We start from the raw sequence: 19,457 nt of genomic DNA on the forward strand, positions 1-19,457 counted from the left end.
ATGCCAGTTCTGATGATGGGCTGGAAAAGTTATGGAGGGCAGTCCCTCCAAGGGCTTAATTATGAGGGTCTTTTCCTACCTGAGCCTTAATTAACGTAACCAGGATTCACCCAGGGTCTTCACCATGCAACAGAGGGCCTACTTTCATCAGTGTTAAATGCCAGTGGCTGCAAGAACGGCCCTTAATTGGCCACAACCAGCCTCTATGAGGAGGGCCAATTTCCTCCATCCTTGCTGCTGACAGATTGTCATGACAACTGGAATGTGAAGGGCCCTCTATCCCATGTCTCCTCTCAATGTCTTACAAGCCTCTATGCCATTCCTAGAAGGGTTTAAAGTCCAGCTCTGAAAATCATCTCAAGATTTGTGCTTTGTTTTTAGATTCCATACACGTTACTCCATGACAATCTCGGTTTCTTGTGTGATTGTTTGAAGTAGGACTAGGGGACTGTGAAAATGACTTGAGTCAATACTAACCACAATGCAGATGAAGATCATGATTTTATTGAAGTAATATGTATTCTGGAAAAATTGCTCAGCAATTTCAGGTCTTTAATCGTCCTTTATGTTTCTAGTGATTTCTTTTGTAAGAAATAATCTAAAAGAAATGGAATTTGAAAGATAAGAAAAACAGTGTTGTAGTTATCGTAAAGAACAATTAAGACATTTGGACATTATTTTGAACTTGTATAAAAACTGGGAACTGCAGTATTTAAACTTGGGTGTCAAATACAATCAGCTTCGGTTTAATATGCTTAGTGAAATTGGCACTCATTGGTTTGACATCAATGTGTCCCACACAGAATTCTTTTTTTCCTTCTCGATGTTTGGTGATGGTTGCATTATGGCTTAATGGACGCATTCCAGTTTGAGAGACTCACCTTTTCACATGAACTTCTTCATGGCAACTAAATGATACAGACAAAACAGCATATAGAAATGGTCTTGAGTTGGATAGCTTTCTACTTAAAAAAATATTCTGCCAGTTCCTCTTCCTACTGTTGAAGTTAATATGTTCAGGAATATGATCGAAAGTCCTCGACTTCTTTTTTAAATAAAAAGAACTGAAAAATAATAAAAAGGAAATAATGAGCAAGTCAGTCTATCATTTGGCGACAATCAAGGTTACTGGAAGAAAAAAATTATCCTTTGAGGAAATCAATCACCTCAAGAGATTGCACAGATTTTACCATAAGTAGCCATAGGAATGCAAAGCACATAGATGCATATTGAAATAAGAGAAATATTAATTTTGGGTTGGATTATTGCAAATTATACAAAAATACAAAATTCTTCCATCTAGATACTCAGATGCAATACCAGACCATGTACCAAAATCCACAGGACACAAAATGAGGGGAAAATAAACAAGAAAGCTTCAGTTTTTGTTTGAATTCCCTTACAGGGTATTCTAACAGAATGCAGGAGAGTTTATTGTAAACAGGCACCTGTTAACAATTTCCGAGCAATCTCTATGACATTGTAAAGGATAATTTTTCTGAATGACTAAAGTCTTTTTAATAAAGAGATTGCCACTTGTGCAAAAAATGTCCATGGAAAAAATTCACTGAATTTGTTTCATACACCAAACCTAGCACAAATATGAGCATATCAGCTGTTGCAAAATATAGTTTCATATATTGATTGCAAGGTATTAAAGAAAGCATTCACAAAGTAAAAACAAAGTTTCAGAAGCATCTGAAGCCAATAAATGTCAGAGTTTAACTTTCACTTGGTGTGGCCAGATGAGAACAAACCTCAGCCTGGCACCTACACAGTGTAGCTACATGCTGGTCACTATTTCTTGTCAAGCCTGATTTATTGCCTCCATGCTGTTCAATTTTACATTTTGTCCTTGTCATATCCCCAGCTCATGATCATTCTGCACTGACCCTTGTCGGGCAGGCAGGGAATATTGATAAAACAATTATCTGCTCTGCGTTCATTTGATTTTCCATTTCAATTACGGATTGGATGAGGGGAAAGAGAAAGATTGCTGCATTGATTTTTTTCCCCTCTTACAATACAAAAAGAAACTTACAGACTATCTTACTCATATACAATCATATGGCGCTTTCAATATAATATATATAAAACACACACATGTATAAAGAAAGAGACACGCACGCATACACACACAACGATGCCACAATATTCTTTCTATTTATTCCCTGCTGCTTCTTCTTGTTGCACATATTGTTTATCTTCATACATACTGTTTGAGTCAAGGGTCTGGGTACACCAGAACCAATGGACCTGTCTATAGATGGCACCAGATTTGCTCCAGGAATCAACTATTATCATTTCTTTTAGATGGCGAAAGTGGACAGACACATTTTCTCTCCCAAGGTGTAATATCCTATCATGAATCACTCCCACTAACAAACGACTATGGTTGCATTGACAGTCAAGTCATTCAAATACGTACAAATAATCAATTGGTTATGTTGAAGAAACTTAACTGTCATACATTAATTTTGTGAGAAATACCAATGCTAGGATAAAAGGAAATATTGAGATTTGCTTAAATGTAAACATCTATCAGAAATTCCTGACTGAGTCAAGGATATTACCATTGAGCTCAATACTAACATGCCTCACATAAAACCCAATTTGTCTCTCTGTTGTGGCTTCAAGACTCAAATCAAATATGTCATAGAGTCATAGAGATATACAGCATGGAAACAGACATTTCAGTCCAATTTATCCATGCCAACCAGATATCCTAAATAAATCTAGTCCCATTTGCCAGCATTTGGCCCACATCCCTCTGAACCTTTCTTATTCATATACTCATCCAGATTCCTTGGAAATGTTGTACCAACCTCCATCACTTCCTCTGAAAACAACGCGCACCACCCTCTGCATGAGAAGTTGCCCCTTCGGTCCCTTTTAAATCTTTCCCCTCTCACCTTAAATGTACACCCCCTAGTTTTGGACTCGCTCATCCCATTCCCTTTACCCATTTACCCATTCCATGCCCCTTACGATTTCACTATAAATATAAACTCTCCTCTCAGTCCTGATGAAGAGTCACAAGCCAAAATGTTGACTCTCCCGCTCCTCTTATGCTGCCTAACCTGCTAAGTTCCTCCAGCTTCACACTGTATTGATGCAAAATACTCATTTAGTATCTCCCCCATCTCCTGCGGTTCCACACATAGGTGGCCTTGCTAATGTTTAAGGGGCCTTATTCTCTCCTCAGTTACCTTTCTGTCCTTAATGTATGTGTAGAATTCCTTTGGATTCTCCTTAGCCCTATCTGCCAAAGCTAGCTCATGTCTTCTTTTTGCCTTCCTGATCTCCGTCCTAAGTATACTCCTACTGCTTTTATACTCTTCTAGGGAATCACTCGACTTCTGCTGTCTATACCTGACATATGCTTCCTTCTTTGTCTTGACCAAAACCTCAATTTCTCTAGTCATCCAGCATTCCCTACACCTGCCAGCATTGCCCTTCAGCCTAACAGGGACATACCGTCTCTGGACGCTCATTATCTCATTTTTACAGGCTTCCAATTTTCTAGCCTTCTCTTTACCTGCGAACATCCGTCCCAATTAAGCTTTCAAAGTTCTTGCCTAATACCATCAAAATTGTCCTTCCTCAAATTTACAACTTGAACTTTTAGATCCGGTCTATCCTGTCCACCCCAAGCCATGTCTCTGTAATTGCTATGATATCCCAGTCTCATGTTCCTAACCAAGCCTGGAGTTCATCTGCATACCTATTAGGTCTCTTGCATTGAAATAAACACAGTTTAATTTATCAGTCCAGCCTCATTCTCTACTTTGTTCCTGCCTGCCCTGTCTGTTTGACTTGCTCCTTCTCCCAGCTGTACCAGTCTCAAACAGATTTCTTTCCCCACTATCTCCCAGGGTGCCGCACACCCCACCGTTACAAGTTTAAATCCACCCGAGCAGCTCTAGCAAATGTCCCCGCCTGTGTATTAGTCCCCTTCCAATTCAGGTACAATCCATCTTTCTTACACAGGTCATTTCTACCTCAGAAGACATTCCAATGATCCAACAGTGTGGATCCTTCTCCCCTGCGCCAGCTTCTCAGCCACACATTCTGCTGCTCTATCCTTCTATTCCTACCCTCACTAGCTCATGGCACCAGGAGTAATCCAGACATTACTACCCTCGAGGACCTACTTTTTAAATTCCTGCCTAACTTGCTATATTCTCTCCTCAGAATCTCATCCTTTTCTCTTCCTATGTTGTTAGTTCCAATGTGTACAATGACCTCCTGCAGGTCTCTCACCCCTTTAAGAAAATTCTGCACTCTCTGCAAAATATTTTTGATCCTGGCTCCAGGGAGGCAACACGCCATTCCAATGTCTGATTGTCGGCTGCAGAATCGTCTGTTTCTGCCTCTGACTAGAGTCCCCTATCGCAATCGATCGCTTGGATTACTCCTCATTACATTAGAGCCAGTCTCGGTACCAGAAACCTCGCTGTCAGTGCTACATTCCCCCGAGAGTCCATCACTCCCTCCAATTTCCAAAACAGCATACTTGTTTGAGATGAGGACAGCCACAGGAGACTCCTGCACTACCTGCCTCCCTCTCTATGTTTCCTGGAGGTAACACAACTACCTGACTGTATCTTAGGTTTATCTCCCTCCCTGTAACTGCCATCCATTCCACCCCCAACTCCTGTAAACTCTTCATTGCCTCTAACTGCCGCTCCAACCTAGCCAAGTAATCCAATAGGATTCACAATCAAACACACTTCCTGCAGACATAATAACCAGTAACTCAGATTAGGAAACTCTCCCTAATCTCCCACATCGAACAGGAAGAGCACAACACTCCAATAAAGGCCATCTTTGCACCTTAACAATCTACAGACAGAGAAAATAGCAAGTCTTACTGTTCCAGAAACACTGCTCCAGGCTAGCTTATCACCAATGTTTTGAAATTTTTAATCAGGAGACAGATCTCAGTAACAACATATAATAAAAAAAAGTCTACTCACTATTATAGACTTGCAAAAGAAAACAACAGTAAGATTACATTTTAAAAAGCCACTTAGCTGCTCCCCTGCTGTGAGCTCCTTTCCACAGGTTTCTCCAAGGTCAGCTGTGAATTTCGCTGCTTGTTTATTTTTCTTAGAACAAACTCTGATATCCAGAGATATCTGAAACCAAACAGCAAAGGCAGCTGCTGCGCAGGGTCACTGCTGGGTTAGACAGCAATGCAGGTTTCTCTCTCCGTTTGAATCACATCCCATGTGGTCACTACCTTTGTCTCCTTTCCTCCTTTTTAAAGTGCCATTGTTTTGATCTTTTTTCTCCCAAAGTTCCAAAACAATGTAACAGCTTGTAAAACAGTAATTACTACTCCAAGAATTCAAGGAAATCAGCTCCAACACTGAAAATACCTCAAAAAAAAGAGCAGCTCTTCCAGCCACAATTTTTTCCCATTCTCCATCTTGGGTTGTGCGGAAGTAAAATTAAGCCCTTAAACTAGGGTGACAATTTTGACCAGTACTGTAGAAATGTTGCATTATTCGTGGTTGAAATCTCATTCAAAAGATACAACTGTCTCCACCTGTCAAATCGGATGTATTTAAAAGATCCCATGGTACTTTGAGAAAGAGCTATGTGATTCCTTGATGTCCTGGACATGAGTCCAACCTCAGCTGATAACCATCAAAAAGATTACATGGTCATTTCTCTTATTTGATGTTTGTGAGATCTGGCTTGGTGAAAATTGGCTGCCACTTTTCTCTGTATCAATTCTGACTGAGCTTCAAAAGTGCTCCACTGTCTGGGAGGTGCTTTATGGTTCTATACAAATGAAGGTAAAGATAAAGTAGCCACATTCCAAGCAGACCATAGGGGTGCTCTCTCATTAGAGACAGAGACGACTGGTGGTGGTTTAACCTGAGGGTTATCATGCCTCAGGTAAGAGAAGTTGAGAAGAAGTGTCCTTTGTGGTAACCTCAGCCAATGCAGGAATTGAATCCATGCTGTTGGCACTATTCTGCATTGTAAACCAACCATCCAGCCATAAAAACAAGAAGCATGAAATCGAGATTTTTATTGCAAGATTTTTTTTGATGCTATGTTTGCCCTTAAACCTCCAAAGTGAAGTTGATAGCACGTTGACACAGTGCTGTGGTCAGTTTTGCTGGATGACACATTGGCAAGGGTTCGAGAACTCTAGTTTGCAGTCATTGAAAATATACAGATCAGGCAAATCATGATCTTAATCAGGATGCAACGTGATTTAACAATATTGAAGCCATTTGGAAAATCAATGCTGCAGTGAATGCTCTCTTAATTTCACACAATTGACAGAAGAAGCTCAGCATTAAGAAAGAGATCCCCCAACTCTGACCTATCCTGGAACCAAAACAAAGGCCACACTCTGAAAGTTAGTGTGAGATCATAAACAGTGAATCATGTAGTCAATGCCCAGAATCCTGGTAGCAGTCATGATGCCTTTATTTCACAGCTGTCCACAGTCCTATTTGCTTTACAGCCAGTACGACAAATGCAAGAATGGCTTCTGCATGGACTATCTTGCTAAAGACATGACTGATGACTCCAGCCCGACAATCCATGCACATGTGCTATGACAGTCGTCCCAGCACACAAAAATGCAATACGGCACATCTATGAATCATTGCTTTAGTTCCTGGGCTGTTCTATGATACTTGCTCTGAGTCCAAAATTGCTGGTGTTCTGCAACATGCTACATTGCCTCACCATCAGGAGGGGAAAGGCCTTGCTATTAGCTAAATGGTAAGCAGGTGAGCAGCATGAAAGGAAAAATGAAAAATTTAGGATGCAACCGAAATAGCTCCTCTCCAGACTAGTATAACCACCACAACTATAATCCCAATTCTCTATTCATCAACAAAGTCTCACAACCTTTTCTTCCATCAATGACCATCATAGCACCCATGGAGCCACAAAGCAAAAGTAAATACCACCACAATTGAATATTTCAAGTCAAGTTCTTAAATGAAATCATGAACATAGAAATCTACTAATTACCTTTGTGCATTCCTTTAAATCCCATTTTCTTTACATGTATTTGGAAAGGCAAGGAATGATTAGGGATAGTCAACGCTTTGTGCGTGGGAAATCATGTCTCATTAACTCAACTGAGTTTCTGAAGAAGTGACAAACAAGATTGATGAAGGCAGAGCAGTGAACGTTGTCTATATGGAGTTCAGCAAGGCATTCAACAAGGTTCTGCATGGTGGACTGTTAGCAAGGTTAAATCACACAGAATACAGGGAGAGCTAGCCATTTCAATACAAAATTCGCTTGAAGGTAGGAGACAGAGGGTGATGGTGAAGGATTGCATTTCTGACCAGAGGTCTGTGGCCAGCGGTGTGCCGCAAGGATCGGTGCTGGGTCCACTGCTTTTTGTCATCTATATAAATGATTTGGATGTGAACATAGGAGGTATGGTTAGTAAGTTTGCAGATGACACCAAAATTGGCGGTGTAATGGACAGTGAAAAAGGTTATCTCAGATTACAATGGAACCTTGATCAGATGGGCCAATGAGTAGCAGATGGAGTTTAATTTAGATGAATGTGAGATCTTGTATTTTGGTAAGGCAAATCAGGGCAGGTCTTATACCCTTCATAGTAAAGTCCTGAGGAGTGTTGCCGAACAAAGCGACGTTGGGGTGCTGATGCATAGTTCCTCAAAAGTGGAGTCACAGGTAGACAGTGTAGTGAAGAAGGTGTTTGGTGTGTTTGTCTTTATTGGTCAGTGTATTGCATATAGGAGTTCGGATGTCATGTTGTGGGTGTACAGGACATTGGTTAAGCCACTTTTGGAATACTGCATTCAATTCTGGTCTCCCTGCTATGGGAAAGGTGTTGTGAAACTTGAAATGGTTCAGAAAAGATTGACAAGGATGTTTGCCAGGTTTGGAGGATTTGAGCTATAGGGAGAGGCTGATTAGGCTGGGCTATTTTCCCTTGAGCAGAGGCTATGGGTGACCTTATAGAGAATTTTAAAATCATCTGGCGCATGGACAGGATGAATTGCCAAGGTCTTTTTCCCAGGGTCGGGGAGTCCAAAACTAGAGGACTTAGGTTTCAGGTGAGAGGGAAAGATTTAAAAGGGACTGAGGGGCAAAGTTTTCACATAGAGGGTGTTGCATGTATGGAATTAGCTGCCAGAAGAAGTGGTGGAGACTAGTACAATTATAATATTTAAAAGGCATCTGGATGGGGCCATGAACAGAAAGGATTTAGAGGGGCATGAGCCAAATACTAGCAAATGGGACTACATTAATTTAGGATACCTCGTTGGCATGGACGGTTTGGACTGAAAGGTCGATTTCCATGCTGTATCTCTCTATGATTCTCCTATGTTGCTTTGTTTGTTTTAGTGCTCCTGTATAGTCCTACCTGCAATACAGCTGGTGAAAGACTAACCATTTTCAGTACAAGAGATTGCAGATAGCCTTGCAGAAAGACCATAAGTAGCTCCAGAAAAACGCAGTTGCAGACTGAATCACTTCAACTTGGGTAGCAGCAGTGCTGGCTAGCTGAACAGCAGATAATAAGAAAGGCATTGGCCAAGTGGCAGGAGTGGCAAGAATGAAAGCTATCTTCCTGAGGGATGGCAGCAGTACATGTTCCATGATGTCATTGACATTCCCCTGAGCTGATGTCTCAGCAAGTCTACCAATCTATTGGTAGACAGTTTGCTGGACTGTAAGACCCTACAAGATCTTTGAACACCGTAATCCACTGCCATGATTCAATAACTTGATTCAATTCATCTGAAAACAGTCAGCAGTCCAGCTTTGTGAATGTGTTGGTCGTCATTTGCTCACACACATCCAATGAATTAGAAACAGCCCTCGTTTAAAGAATTCTGTAAAATTCCACAGACTAGTAGAATTTACATCTATAACTATGATTTCTGGTGTGGATTACTAATTGAAAATCACTTACCAAGGCAATCGGCAATGGTCAAGTAGTAAAATAAATAATCTGAAGTCAAACAAAGCCAGAATATTATCAACATTTCGAATGATCAGTAGTGGCCAAATCCTAGGAGCACATCTCCTGTCCCATCATCTGTTGGCCATCAAAAGTCACATGAATAAGAATATTATAAATCAGTGTTCTTATCATTTCATTCCAGAATGGACACAGGGAAAATGTTGCATGAGCCATGTTTCTGTTGTCATTTTAGGCACTGACATTTGCAGCAATATTTGAGTTAGGTTTTAATCAGCTCAGCCAATATCCAGCCAAACATGGACAGAGAATTTACATGAAGGCACAATCCTCTGTCCAGACTGCATCAGAAACACCAAGTACATGACAGGACTCGTCATTTATTACATGGAATTATTTTTGGTGCCTATTCTGACCATCATAATTATTCCATATTTTTTGTTATACCTTGGGTTTGAAATTGGCTTTTTCAAGCACAATACCAATTTACTGGTGGGTCAGAATGCTACAAAGCTATGCTGGCATCAATACAACTGCCAGCTTTGTGGGATCCTTTTTACACATCCCAGGCAATCACCCAAAACACATGTTGAGCACATTAAATATGCAAATTAGAAATTTAATAACTGCAGAACAACACCAACTAGAGATTAGTTGGCAACAAGCAGCCAGAAGTTAAGTTTTCTTCAACGACCCATGGCCACCAACAAAAGTTTTAAAATACTCTCTTTAAAAGTTCATGCCGAACCCCATCTTTCACCTCTAAGCTGACCACATGCACACACCACCCCAACCGCACACTGTGTCCCTTATTTTTTCACACCATGACTTATCTGACACCATCTGCAAGAGGCAGATGGCTAGACAATGAGTTTTACACAAGTCTATACAGTCATTAAGTATGCTGGTAAAACCTGAGGGCCAATTTTCATCTGTCTTTGGACCCACATACCAATGATACAGTAGCACATTTGAGCCTGAACTCAAGTAAAGACGTGATACATGTGAATTCCAGTACTTAGGTACATCTCACATTAAAAAAAACTAGATTCAACATTCAATGCTTTCAGTGTTCCAATAATCTAATTGTGATACCTACATACGCCTTAGAAGAGTGTTTACTGGCACTATTTGTGCTTCATAAAGAACTTTCAGATGAAAGAAAACAATTTCAATGTTATCACTTCTAACCTTTTCAGACGAGCTTTTGTTGGGTTTATCATCATTATTTTAGCTTAGGCAATAAAATTTTCATACCACTAGAAAACTTAACATGCTCAAAAACAAAAAATTCTCTTTGCGAATACAAGATTACTTTGGATATTTTGTTACCTCTTTATTTATGAGTTCTCTTCAAATATGAGCTCATGACAGAAATAAACCAGCAATTGGCTAACTGCAAGGAAAAGGAAGCACTCTCACAACTGAAGTCAAAGAGGATGTTATAAAAGGGTAGCATGCTCTTGACTGTGAGGTTAGCTCAGTTAGTTGGCTGGCTGGTTTGTGATGTAAAGTAATACCAACATGGGCTCAATTCCCACACCGGCTTAGGTTACCATTAAGGACTTTCCTTCTCAATCTCTCCACTAACAGAGCAGATGTGTGTGTGGTTGTTTTACTTTTATAAAGGTTTAAGCAAGAGTTTTCATTTCAATATGGAAAATGTTGCATCTTATGTCAGAGGTTAAAATGTATCTGATTACCAACCCTTCTGTAAACACTTACTAAGAAAAATTATACAATAAATTTCAAAATAAAAATGTAAAAGTTCAAAATAATTTAAGCCTGTTGGTATATTATTTCTACTCAGTGGTTTAACAATTCAACAGTCAGCAGAAACAGTGCTGTACCTGCAATTTTTCATTATGGTTCAGTGCATCTTATTGCTCACAGGCATTTTCACACAGCCAACCTGAAGGAAGTTCAGCTTTTGATCAATGTTTACCGTTTTGTAGCAGTGTTTCAGGAAACAGTCCCAAGTCTCTGAGTCATAAGGTACAAATGCCGATCCTCCTAAACCTCTGTGCTTTTCCATGGCCTGGATTATATTCTGCCACAACCCAGCAATTAAGGTGATGCACCAGCTAAGGTAATGCACCATAATGATCTTTCTCAGTGTCACTTATCTCCTGCATTCCATTTATAAAATCTTTATTCATTCACAGCTGCCCCTTTAAAACTAGTCCTTAAACACTTGTGAATTTAGCTCATAAAAACAAGCCATTATATAATAGAATTTCACACTCTCCTGTTTAGTATGAAGCAGACATTTAATTTGCATGAAAAATTCACTGTTCAACACCAAGTACATTGGTCCTTTACAAATCAAACATTTTTTGAAGAGTTTTTAATATTAACTTTCCTTATGCCAAACAATGCAGTCTTTTCATATTAATGAAAATTCAATTTTTTTTATTACCCTGCTTTGAGTCAGAAATGAGAATTCATAGTTTTTCTTCCAAATAAATTCACATTGAGGAGCAATCTTACTGAAGCCCGGTGTTTCTCTTCACTGCTGAATTTGCTGCACTTGATCTTCCATCTCAAGCACTTCAAGACCGAAATTTCACTTCAATCTCACCTCATCTCTCCATACTACATTAACCCATGGCAATTGCCTTCCAAATGACCCCATTAAGCTGTAATTGCCTCAGCAGGCCTGCACTCTCACTTGTAATTCTGTACCTCTCATCTCCCAGACGTATCTTAGCATCATCTGATCTTCTGATTCTCTTCACTGAACTCAGCTTATGACCCCTGTGCAACAATCGAATTGGCTAGCAAAAATCCAACCCTGTAAGTATTTTTCCCCGTTCTTCAGAGCATCAAGACCTAATACACAGAAAATCAGCAATCCAGAATATTATTACATGTTTTTGACAAGATAAGTACAATTTTGGAAAATTCTATCTTTCAATAAGTGCAGAATTTACAAGCTCTCCTGATAAGTAATTGCAACTGACATATTCATTAGTTCTAAAGGTTTCATTCTTCCAAGCCTTTTTTTGTCCCAATCATTTAACTTACACTGTGTACTAACAAACAAAACAATAGAAGGAAATAATAATTCTGGTGCAGATTCAACCGACTGCAAGACATCATACCTGAAGAAATGACCAAAAGCTGGCTGGCATGGCCTGCATTACGTCAATATGCGGTAAATACGTAAACTCCTTGGCAGCCAAAAACAAATTGCTGCGTGGCTGATTTTTTTGGGCCTATGAGATGTATAAGTTGAATGTCGAAGAATGCACCACTGCTACTGATCTTGTAAACAAAATTTTTGTTAGCTTGATTTACATTTATAGAGGGATTTTAAGCTAGAGATATGTTCATTGGGATAGTATGGAAAACAAGGGGTAAAGTACAGGTCAGAGAGAAGTTGGTTGATGCTGAAACTGCTGATGGAATTGTCCAACTCCCCATAATAAGTCAGATCAAACAACATCAAACAACACAATTGCTAGTAATCTACTCAAGAATAGAGGTTTCATTATTCTGTTGTTAAAACCAGAAATGTTCACAAGTAAAAAGAAAGTCCAGGCCACACAAAATCTCTAATTTCAGCATTAATAAATCATTGCTCTGGTTTACGATGAGATCAAATATACAAATTAGGAGCAGGGATAGGTTATTGATCCGCTCAAGCCTGCTCCGCCATTCAACAACATCATGGTTGACTTAATTTAGCCTAAACTCCACTTGCCAGCTTACCCCCAGTATCCTTTGACACCTTGGTAGTCAATAATCTATCTACCTCTGACTCGAAAATATTCAATGACCAGGCCTCCACCACTTTCTGAGCCCAAGGTCAGAAGTCACATGACACCAGGTCATAGTCCAACAGGTTTATTCGAAACCACAAGCTTCATCACGTGAAATGAAGGGAAGCACGCAAACACAGAATTTATGGGCAGAGAGATCAAAAGATTGTACAAATAAGTGGAGTGTCGAATCGCTGAATAACAAGTCTCGGCAGGTGATCTAAAGTGTCAGACGATGTAAGTAAAGTGTTAACAGCTGAACAGCAAGTGAAGGAATGATCTATGATCTGATTAATTACAAAAAATTAAAAATAAAATGGTGCTACAGACAAACCAAATGGCTGGAATGACATGTCAGGTAAAACAGTCGCATACGGAGGGTCTAACCAAAGTAACAAGTAATCCAAAACTGTACAAACTAATTAAGGTAGCGAGATCCTAACAAGTTTTCAAGGCAATATGTCACAACAGAGTTTTAAAAGCCAATTGTACAAATACAGAATAGTGTGGTGGGGTTACTTGTAGCGCAACATGAACCCAAGATCATGGTCAAGGCCGTCTTCATGGGGTACGGAACTTGGCTATCAGTTTCCGCTCAGCGATTCTGCGTTGTGTATCTCGAAGGCCCCACTGGAAGACACTTACCCGAAGATCGGAGGCTGAATGTCCTTGACTGGTGAAGTGTTCCTCGACTGGGAGGGAACATTCCCGTCTGGCAATTGTTGCGTGGTGTCCATTCATCCGTTGTCATAGCATTCACTTACTATTCAGCCGTTGACGCTTTACTCACACCGTCTGATACTTTTGATCACCTGCCGAGACTTGTTATTCAGCTTGTCGACACTCCACTCACACCATTTGCACTATCTTTTGATCTCTCTTCTCATAAGTTCTATGTCTGTGAGCTTCCCTTCACCACCTGACAAAGCTTGTGATTTCGAATAAACCTGTTGAACTATAACCTGGTGTCATCTGATTTCTGACCTTGTCCACCCCAGTTCAACACTGGCACCTCCACATCATGACTTTCTGAGGAACAGAGCCTCAGCCACATACATGAAAGAAAATACTTTTCCTCATCTCTGTCATAAAATAGGAGAACCTTATTTTTAAACTGTGGCCATAGCTCTATTATCTACCACAACGGGAAATATTCTTTCAGCCAGCCTGTCAAGTCCACTCTGTATTAATTCTGTTTCAATGAGATTGCCTCTTATTCTTCTAAGCCTGAATGGATAAAGGCCCAATCGGTCCAACTTTTCTTTGCACTGTAACACCCCTCAGTCCCAGGAATCAGTCAAGACAGCCTTTTCTGAGCTGTTTTAATACAATTTTGTCCATTCTTAAGTAAGCAGATCAATATACGGAGATTGACACACTGAAACTACATTAATGACGTCTAGCTCCTCCCAAGTTCTCCCAACTGCCCACTTTTTCTGGCACAGCTAAAAATAAAAATTCAATGGATCTTAAAGGGAGCACTGGGATCATGATGTGTCATTAACACACACATTACTAACACTGCAGTGCCTGTTGATTTAAATAATTACAGCTCATGTCAACTGCATTTTGAGTAGCTGCACCCCCAAGTTTCTATAGGATTGCATCACTTAAAGCTAGCCTATACTACAGAAAGCCTGCATGCAGCTTTTAACGGTTAAGTACGTTTAGCAAGCTGTAAGAGCTACACAGACAGAAAGAATTGGATAACCACTAAGAAAGCAAATAAGCATAGGCAGACAGTGTAGGAGTCCCTGTGGCCATTCCACTCTCAAAAGAAGTATACCATTTTGGATACTTTTGGGGGAATGGCCTTTCAGGGGAAAGCAGCAGCAGCCAGACCAATGGCACTACAACTGGCACTGTTGTACAGCAGGGAGGATCTAACTGTAGGCGAGCAGTAGTGATAAAGGACTGTCTGGTAAGGGGTACAGATAAGCGTTTATGTGGCTGCAAGCAAGACTCCACGATGATGTGTTGCCTCTCTGGTGCCAGGGTCAAGGATATCTCTGATTGGGCACAGATTATTCTCAAGGGAGAGAATGATCAACCAGAGGTTGTGGTCCATATTGGCCCCAACGGCATAGGCAGAATGAGTGATGGGGTCCTGTAAACAGTGTGAGTTAGGTATGAAGTTGAAAATCAGAAACTCTAAGGTTGTAATCGTGGGATTATTTCCTATGCCACATGTGAGTTAGGCTTGGAAGAAGATAGTATAGTTAAATATGTGGCTAAAGAGCTAGTTTAGGAGAGAGGACTTCAGATATGTGAATTATTGAGCTATCTTCTGGGGCAGGTGGGACCCATACAAGGACGGTTACACCTAAACCGGTGGGGCACCAATATTCTGGCAGGGCAGTTTGCTAGTGCTACTTGGGAGGGTTTAAACTAGTGTGGCAGGGGGGTGGGAACCAGAGTAGTAGGTCAGCAAGTAAAATGACCGAGGAGGAGTCAGTGACTAAGGCCAGTAAGACTAAGAGGAAGAACAGACAGGGAGAGGTTACTGAACACTACGAGACGACCGGTCTGAAGTATATTTGTCTTAATGTGAGGAGTAGGACAGGTAAGGCAGGTGAACTTCGGACTTGGATTAATACAAAATACTATGATGCTGTAGCTATTACAGAGACTTAGTTGGGAGAGAGAGAGATAAGACTGGCAGCTTAACATTCCGGGATTTAGACATTTCAGGCTTGATAGAGAGAGATATAAAAAAGGTGGAGAGTTGATTCGGGAAAATATCACAGCTGTACTGAGGGAGGACACATTGGATGTTCATCCAGTGAGGCCATATGAGTATAATTGAAGAATAGGAAGGGTACAATCACTTCGATGGGATTGTACTACTGGCTTCCCGACAACCAGCGGGTGCCAAAGAAACAGGTATGTGAACAGGTTATGGAAAAATATAAAATCAGCAAGCTTGTTGTAGTGGGTGATTTTAACTTCCCCAATATTGACTGGGACTCCCTTAGTGCCAGGGCTGGAAAGAGGGGTGGGGTGGATTTGTTAGGTATGTCCAGGACAGTTTTTTGAAACAATGTGTAAATAGTCCAACTGGAGAAGGGTCCAGACTGGACCTGGTACTGGGGAATGAGCCCAGCCAGGTGATTTAAGTTTCATTAAGGGAGTATTCCGGGTACAGTGGCCATAATTCCATTAAATTTAAAGTTACTTATGGATAAGGATAAGAGTAGTCCACAGGTAAAAGTGATAAATTGGGGGAAGGCTAACTACCACAATATTAGGCAAGAACAGGGAATGTAGGTTGGGAGTGACCGTTTGAGGGTAAGTATCCGTCTGTCATGTGGGAATCTTTTACAGTCCGGTTGTTCTGAGTTCAGAACCAACATGTTCCTGGGAAAATGATGAATAAGGATGGCAAGATTTGAAAACCTTGGATGTCAAGAGAAATTGAGAGCTTAGTCAAACAGAAAAAGGAGGCATAAGTAAGGTTGAGGAAACTGAAGGCAGACACAGCCCTCGAAGAATACAAAGATAACAGGAAAGAACCCAATAAGGAATAGGGGGGCTAAAAGAGGCCATGAAATTAAGGAAAATCCTGATGCATTTTATACATACATGAGGAGCAAAAGGGTATCTAGGGAAAAGGGTAGGTCCACTCAGGAACAAAGGAGGGAATGTATGCACGAAGCCGGACGAAGTGGGTGAGGTCCTGAACAAATACTTTGCATCGGCATTCACGAAGGACATGTTGGATGGTGAGTCTCGGGAGGGGTACGTTGATATTCTGGGGCACGTAAGTATAAAAAAGGTGTTGAGGGCCAGGGAATCAGAAGTTTTGGAGGAGGTGGAGGTGGTGTCACAGAGGTAGGTGGGGAGTTCCTGGACCGGGGGGAGAAAATAGAGTTGAGATAAGTGGAGATAAGTTCGGTGGGGCAGGAGCAGGCAGAGACAATGGGTCGGCCAGGGCAGTTGGGTTTATGGATTTTAGGAAGGAGATAGAAACGGGCGGTGCGGGGTTGGAGAATGATGAGGTTGGAGGCTGTGGGTGGGAGGTCACCTGAGGTGATGAGATTATGGATGGTCTGGGAGATGTATGGTCAGGGGTGGGGTCATGATCAAGGGGGCAGAAGGAGGAGGTGTCAGAGAGTTGGCACCTGGCCTCGGCGATGTAGAGGTCGGTGCACCATACCACAACTGCGCCTCCCTTGTCCACGGGTTTGGGTTGGAGCGGAGGGCTGCACGTTCTGTTGGGGAGAGGTTGGAGGGGGTGACAGAGGTGGAGAGTTTGAGGTGATTGATGTCACGACAGCAGCTGGAGATGAAGAGGCCGAGGGAGGGTAGGAGGCCTTGGGGTGGTGTCCAGGAGGAAGGGGTGTGTTGGAGGCGGGAGAAGGGGTCAGTACGAGGTTGGGGTTAGGCTCTCGATTAAAGAAGTAAGCACGGAGGTGGAGGAGAAACTGTTCGATGTCCAGGCGTGAGCAGTATTCATTGATGTTCAGGTGGGGGGGATAAAGGTGAGTCCTTTACTGAGGACTGACCGTTCATCCTCAGTGAAGGGGAGGTCTGAGGGGATGGTGAAGACCTGGCAGGGCTGGGGGCTGGTGTTTACTGTGGAGCTGCTGGCTGTAGGGACAGTGAGCGGAGCAGCGTCAGCAGATGAGTCCTCAATGTTGGCAGGGGCAGCGGCGGCTGCGGCGGCAGGTGCATCCTCGATGACAGTAGTGTTACCAGTCTTGGCAACGGTATCAGCGGTGTGGATGGCAGTAGCCGTACCAGAAGTGATGTGTCAGGCGTCAGCGGATGTGACGTCATCCGTGGAGTCCATGGGTGCCACGATAGTGGCCAAATGGTCAATGGCGGTGTGCACATTGTGGGGAAGGTCCTGGGAAGGGTTGGGGTCTTGGGGGTGGAGGAGGCCTGTGTTGGGTGGCAGGCACCAGAAAATTTAGTATACTTACGGTTTTTAATGTCCGATAAGGCGGAGTAGAATCGTGAGTTGAGGTTGTGGATCCTGCAAAGAATGAAAAACAGGAGAGGTCCTTTGCAGGTCTGATAGAGGGAGGTTCTGAGCTGGGGTAGGCTTGATTGTAGGGCCAGGAGATGCCGGTGCATTGCTGTGTGTATTTGAGGAGTCGCAGAGAAAAACAGTTTTGGAGGATCTGAATGTTCTGTATGTAGTGGTCGTCGCGGTTGGGGCCAAATTGGGATGGCCTGAATGTAGGTTGCAGTCCATTTGGGATGATCGGGTTACATAGGCAGGTATTGAGAAAGGCAATGTGGCTGTAGTACCTGGTTTTCTTCAGTACGTAGTCGAGCCATTTCAGGGCCGAAGAGATTACCAAAGGGTTGTAGTGGGGCAGAGATCCACTGACGTCTTTCCAGAGGGAGGAGGGTAACTTCTTCAAGGTAGGCATAGAAAAACTTTTCTGAAGAAGGGTCCAGACCCAAAACGCCAGCTCTCCTGCTCCTCGGATGCTGCCTGGCCTGCTGTGTTCATCCAGCTCTACACCTTGTTATCTCAGACTCCAGCATCGGCAGTTCCTACTATCTCTAAAAAAGGTGTTGGGTGTTTTAAAAAGCAGTACGGTAGACAAGTTCCCAGGACGTAACAGGATCTATTCCACATGCTGAGGGAGGCAAGACAGTAAATTACTGGAGTCTTGCAGAAAATCTTTGTATCCTCTTTAGTCACAGGAGAGATCACAGAGGACTGGAGAATGGATAACGGTATTTGTTTGCCTAAGAAGGGCAACAGGGATAATCCAGGAAAATACATGACCATGAGCCTTACATCAGTGGTTGGGAAATCATTGGAAAAGATTCTTAGAGATAGGATTTGCTCACATTTGAAAAAATATGGACTTTATTAGGAATAAGCAACATGGTTTTGTGCAAGGGAGGTCATGTCTCACAGACTTGATTGAGCTTTTTGAGGAAGTGACATAGATGACTGATGAGTGTAGGACAGTAGATGTTGTTGACATGGATTTTAGCAAGGCCTTTGACAAAGTCTCTCATCGCAGGCTGGTACAAAAAGTGAAGTCATATGGGATCTGCGGTGAGCTTGTAAGATGGACACAGAACGGGCTTAGTCAAAAAATAGTTGTTTTTCTGACTGGAGATCCATGACCAATGGTGTTCTGCAGGAATCAGTGCTGGGACCACTCTTGTTTGTAATACACACACACACATATATATGATATAAATAATTTGGAGGAACATATAGGTGGCCTGATGAGTAACTTTGCAGACGACACAGAGATTGGGGGAGCTGCGGATAGTGAGGAGAACTGCCAGAGGATACAGCAGGATATAGATAGGCTGGAGAACTGAGCAGAGAAACAATAGATGGACTTCAATCCAGACAAATGTGAGGTGACGCATTTTGGAAGATGTAATGCAGGAGGGAAGTACACAGTAAATGACAGAACATTCAGTAGCATCAACATAAAGAGGGATCATGGTATACAGGTTCACAATTCCCTGAAAGTGGCAACACAAGTGGATAAGTTGGTCAAGAAGGCATATGGCATGCTTCATGGGTCGGAGCATACAGTATAAAAATTGGCAAGTCATGTTGCAGCCATGTAGAACTTTAGCTAGGTCACATTTGAAGTATTCTGTACAGTTCTGGTCCCCACACTACCAGAAAGACATGGAGGTTTTAGACAGGGTACAGAAACAGAGATAGTAGGAACTGCAGATGTTGGAGAATCTGAGATAACAAGGTGTAGAGCTGAATGAACACAGCAGGCCAGGCAGCATCAGAGGAGCAGGAA

At 42.0% G+C, this 19,457-nt stretch overlaps 1 protein-coding gene across 1 annotated transcript in view; it reads right to left on the reverse strand.

Moving 5' to 3' along the window:
• Positions 1-482: 482 nt before the first annotated feature.
• The window catches only part of LOC125486380 (pre-B-cell leukemia transcription factor 3-like), a 67,228-nt gene continuing 48,253 nt past the window's right edge, over positions 483-19,457 (reverse strand). The window contains exon 3 of the mRNA XM_048613672.1: positions 483-1,064. Within this exon, the coding sequence (XP_048469629.1) occupies positions 1,051-1,064 (14 nt within the window). The 3' untranslated portion in view covers positions 483-1,050. The remainder of the gene's footprint in view (positions 1,065-19,457) is intronic.

The sequence above is a fragment of the Rhincodon typus genome, chromosome 28 (assembly GCF_021869965.1).
Source record: "Rhincodon typus isolate 14 chromosome 28, sRhiTyp1.1, whole genome shotgun sequence".
NCBI classification, from domain to species: domain Eukaryota; kingdom Metazoa; phylum Chordata; class Chondrichthyes; order Orectolobiformes; family Rhincodontidae; genus Rhincodon; species Rhincodon typus.